The sequence below is a fragment of the Zingiber officinale genome, unplaced genomic scaffold (assembly GCF_018446385.1).
Source record: "Zingiber officinale cultivar Zhangliang unplaced genomic scaffold, Zo_v1.1 ctg147, whole genome shotgun sequence".
Lineage (NCBI taxonomy): Eukaryota > Viridiplantae > Streptophyta > Magnoliopsida > Zingiberales > Zingiberaceae > Zingiber > Zingiber officinale.
Window position 1 is genome coordinate 118,256 of NW_024589843.1, and position 4,941 is coordinate 123,196.

General features: G+C 31.1%; 1 protein-coding gene across 1 annotated transcript; it reads left to right on the forward strand.

Annotated features, from left to right (window-relative positions):
* Positions 1-1,019: 1,019 nt before the first annotated feature.
* Positions 1,020-4,303, forward strand: LOC122036371 (alpha-humulene synthase-like). Its single transcript, XM_042595664.1, has 7 exons — positions 1,020-1,217; positions 1,397-1,640; positions 1,861-2,233; positions 2,440-2,658; positions 3,233-3,368; positions 3,459-3,707; positions 3,793-4,303. Exons 1-7 carry the CDS (start codon positions 1,089-1,091, stop codon positions 4,084-4,086), a joined length of 1,644 nt encoding a protein of 547 aa, XP_042451598.1. The 5' UTR covers positions 1,020-1,088; the 3' UTR covers positions 4,087-4,303.
* The last annotated feature ends 638 nt before the right edge of the window (positions 4,304-4,941 follow it).

Here is a 4,941-nt window from a genome sequence, read left to right on the forward strand (position 1 = left end):
GGAGTTCTTGTGCACACATCAAAGGTATACTATCACGATATCAGCTTAGTATAGATTGTAACATGTCTTTCCCTTGGTATAGATCTTCTAGAGGAACTAGAAGTTTTCCGCTGCGCTTAAGCGTGCTTAGCGCCCTAGTTCCTTAAAGTCGATTGGTGGGAGATTATAGCCGATTGCTAGGTAGAAATCAGCCGGTGCAACAACTTTTAAAAGAGGGTTTCGAGATGATTTAATGTAGTTGATTCTTGGGGGTTTGAGAATGAAGTATTGTTGCATTTTCAAACCAACAAGAGGCACTTCAAAGAAATAAGAAGCATCCAAATCAAAGTTTACTTGTGTAAACGTGTGTTTGTTTTAATTTTTTTCGATTTCATTTATATCTTTGTATTTGATTATATGTTACAGGAATATGTTCTAAGAGGCTTCTTCGCCACTAAAGATATCCAAAAAGGAAAAGGATAGTGATGGTAGTCATTAGGATTAGGATTTGGGAGACGATGAACCAAGTAAAACCAAATTTATTAGTGTGTGTTCCTGTTTTACTTGTCTTACTTTAAGATTTCTATTATGCAACTTCATCGAAGTGATCGGAGTTATTCTCCCCTCTAGCGCTCTTGGGTGATAACATTAAGTTTGTCGGCTGTGATTCACATCATAAAATCTAAAACCCGATTTAGAAAGGTAGTATTTAGAAGGGTATTTTGGATAGTTTTGTTTTAATAGGGCGTCCATTTGACGTAAATGAAAAAAAGATGCCCATTTGACAATTTGTGTCAAATTTATTAACGATGTTTACCCTTTACCATGTGTCGTACAGACAATCGTTTTCAGTATAAATGTATCATTAATTCAATCCGGCAATTTTATTATGTCATTTTTCTGTGTCCAATCCGTCTATGAAATATAATATTTTTTATATGGGTAAAGTGTCTAAGAATTTAACTTATAAGGTAATTAATTAATTAAATAGGTCTTGCACATGCTTTAAAATATTTTCCACGTGCATTAGATAAGCTTATAAATAGCAAGTGAAAGCTATGCATCAGCCACAAACCTCTTGATCACTACTTCCTAAGTTTCTAATTAAGATGGAGAAGCAATCAACCACCCCGGTTAAGAGCAATGAAGATATAGTAATTCGTAAAACAGCAAAATATCATCCGAGTATTTGGGGCGATTATTTCATCCACCACACTACTTCTCCTGCTCTCACAGAGGTATTTTATTAACTTCTCTCCACATTTATTCATTATTTATCACTCAATTTTTTCATTAATAAACACCTATTCATAAAATATATAATCATCTTAAAGGAAATTGAAAAGCATTGAATTATTTGTTTTAATTATTTAAAGGTAATATATATAGTTGTTGAATTTCATGTTTGATGATGTAGGTGTGGATTAGAGCAGAAGAGCTAAAGGAGCAAATAAAGAACTTCTTTCGAGAAACCAGTGACATATTGCAAATTATGAATTTGATCGATGCAATTCAGTTGCTCGGATTGGATTATCACTTTGAGAAAGAAATAGATGCGGCATTAAGTTTAATTTCTAAGCATGATGCTAAAAACTATGAACTTTATGAAACTTCTCTCCATTTTCGATTACTTAGGCAACATGATTTTTATGTGCCTGCAGGTAGTTAACAATATAAATAAGCAAAAACTATTACACTATATATTCTGTCAAATAAAAATATATATCTAGAAAGGTCATCATTAAAACCTTTTAAATATAAGCTACAATATTTACATGCTATATATCATAAAAAAAAAACTAATCAAATAGTTTGTTCTATATTACTATACTATTTGATTTGTTGTGAGATAATTATTAGTATTTTCCCGTACTATTGTAGATGTTTTTAACAAGTTCAAGGATGAGGAAGGAAACTTCATGTCAACCTTGAATGAAGATGTGAAGGGATTATTAAGCTTATACAATGCAGCTTACCTTAGGATACACGGGGAGTATATACTTGATGAAGCCATATTATTTACAAAGAATAGACTTGCATCATTGTTGGATGAACTTAAACAACCTTTAGTGATATTGGTGTCTCATTTCCTTGAAACACCACTATGCCGGGGAAATAAACGGCTCTTGGCAAGAAAATATATCCCTATTTATCAAGAGGAGGAAAGGCGAAATGAAGCAATATTAGAGTTTGCAAAGTTGGATTTTAATCTGCTACAATCTCTTCACCAAGAGGAACTAAAGAAAATTTCAATGTAAGTATAGTGAAGTTTCTTTTATGAAGAAATATTAGAGTACTTGAATATTTTCACATGAATTAAGTGTGAGTACCAAAGAAGTTGAATAAATGATTTCAAACTCACATATTATAATAATTCACATGATTTATTTGTCTAAATAAATGTTTTATTGTAGTTTAAGCTAATTATATTGTCTCATCTTTTTTTTTACCTATTTGAAGATGGTGGAATGATCTAGCACTTGCTAAATCACTAAACTTTGCTCGCGATCGAATTGTGGAATGTTATTATTGGATACATAATGTGCACTTTGAGCCTCACTATTCTCGTGCAAGATTAATTTGTACCAAGGTTATTGCATTGTTGTCAGTTTTGGATGACATATATGATAATTATAGCACACTGCAAGAGAGCCAATTATTAACTGAGGCAATTCAAAGGTACCTATTGCATCCATTATTTTGCTAATTTTTGTTTTTCTTAATATTGCAATTAGTTGAGTAGTCTACATAGCTGATAAAACATCATAATTAAAATAAATTTAACTCAAATAAACAAAAAAACTGAAAGTTATAAAATGATAAATTACTGATCTAATTATAAAAGAATAATTAAAAACATAAGAAAAGGAAAAGAATTATGAGCTAAATATTGTAAGTTATTATAACAAATAGCAAAATGCATTCTTGATATTCCTTTAAAATAAAAAACAATGAAGACTACTTCTAATTAAAAAAACACATTAGCACCTACTTTATTTCTCAATTGAAGGAGATATGAACACATCTTCTGATCTTGTCAAAACAACTTTAAAATACCTGTAAGTCAACTAATATTTTGATCATTATCTAAAGATTAGATATCAACAACAAACATGTAACAATATGACATCAAATAACTATATAGTTATTATTTCTAATTTATTTCAAACTAATTTTGATATTCTTTATAAATCTTTAAGATATCGTGACAATATAGTTAGTCAATTATGCATGTTAAGTTTGCTCATTTCAGGTGGGAACCTCAAGCCATTGATGAAGTACCAGAATACTTAAAGGATTTCTATCTCAAGTTACTAAGGACTTTCAAGGAATTTGAAAATGAACTAGAAAATGATGAGAAATACCGCATATCATTTCTTCAAGATGAGGTATATTTAAGTACATTGTAAAAATGATTAACGTCTGTTTTTAACTTGTCAAATATAAACTAATTAAGTTTATCGTTTCCTTTTATGTAGATAAAAGCTATATCAAGGTCTTTCTTCATAGAAGCCAAATGGGGCATTGAAAAATATGTACCCACACTAGAGGAACATCTAAGTAACTCACTAGACACCACTGGATATCGTTTGCTTATATGTGCCTCTTATGTAGGCATGGATCAGGTGGCATCAAAGGAGGTATTTGAGTGGGTTGCCAGCTTCCCCAAAATCATCAAAGCCAGCTGTATGATTTGTAGACTCATGGATGATGTAACTTCACATGAGGTGATTATTTTAGACAATTAATTTATTTGGTAGATATTCAAAAATGTATTTTCTATTTCTTGAAATTTCTTTTGGAATTTTGCAGTTGGAGCAACAAAGAGAACATACAGCTTCAACTGTAGAATGTTATATGAAAGAGTTTGCCACAGATGAAAAAGAGGCTTATAAGAATCTTATGGAGATGGTGGAGGACGCATGGAAGGATCACAACAAAGAATGCCTCGATCAAACACAAGTACCTCGACTTTTAATTGAAAACATAGTAAACTTTTCAAGAGTAGTAGAAGAATTTTACAAGTACATTGACGCATACACCGTTTCCAATACTACAATGAAAGATAATGTCAATATGTTGTTGGTTGAATCTGTTCTTATTTAAGAGTGTCACACCCTACAAATCCTAGCTAGTGACGATAATCAGAGGCCAGATCAATCACAATTTAAGGTGGTTTAATCTACATTTGAATAAAGTGAAAATCGAGTTTGGATGATTTATAGTATGTTATTGAAGTACTGGAATGCCTTAAGTATAAGGCGTATATTGTAACACGCATGTAACATTGTAGTAAATAAAATAATTAAGTGCTTGATTATCATAGTCTATAATCATTTTATTTTATTGTCGATCTAAAAATCAAGAATTGTTTAGAGAGACTTAAATTTATGTAGTATTTATATATGGTTGAGAAGATATAATTTATATATTTTGGTTTGGAAATGGAAGAATCTAGTAAAATAAAAAAGAGATAACATATTTGAGACCAAACAATTTTAAAAAATGGAATAAATTAAATCTAATTTTATTGAATGGCAATAAAGAATTTGGTTTCAATATAAAGCTCAATCACCATACTCTAGGTTAATTTTTAAAATTCATACAACTTAAGTATTGGACAATTTACCAGAGATTTTGGTGAAAATTATTGAATTGAAATTATATAAAGTCAATTCTAACTTATCTGTTGCGATAACCTAAGCGGATGATCTCAGACTGTTAGTGGAGATAGTTCTAGTAAGCTTCTAGTGGTTCAAGTCGCAAAGTCAATGCAGTGCGCATGCAACTTAATCGAGAAAGAAATTTGTCGAGGAAGATGCCAAGGCCTGTGCTCAATGCAGTTTTCTTAAAACAGATTCACTCCACCTACGGCTGTGCTTCAAGGTTCTCTTGGGTTATCTGTTTCTCACGATACAATGGCAAAACCATGCACACAACTAAACACTGATTGTTCATGGT

Bases quoted from the DNA above. Each gene is read 5' to 3' on its own strand.
- LOC122036371 (XM_042595664.1), top strand. From the start codon at position 1,089: ATGGAGAAGCAATCAACCACCCCGGTTAAGAGCAATGAAGATATAGTA. The intron at 1,218-1,396 runs GTATTTTATTAA...TTGATGATGTAG, and splicing joins CTTCTCCTGCTCTCACAGAG to GTGTGGATTAGAGCAGAAGA. The intron at 1,641-1,860 runs GTAGTTAACAAT...GTACTATTGTAG, and splicing joins TGATTTTTATGTGCCTGCAG to ATGTTTTTAACAAGTTCAAG.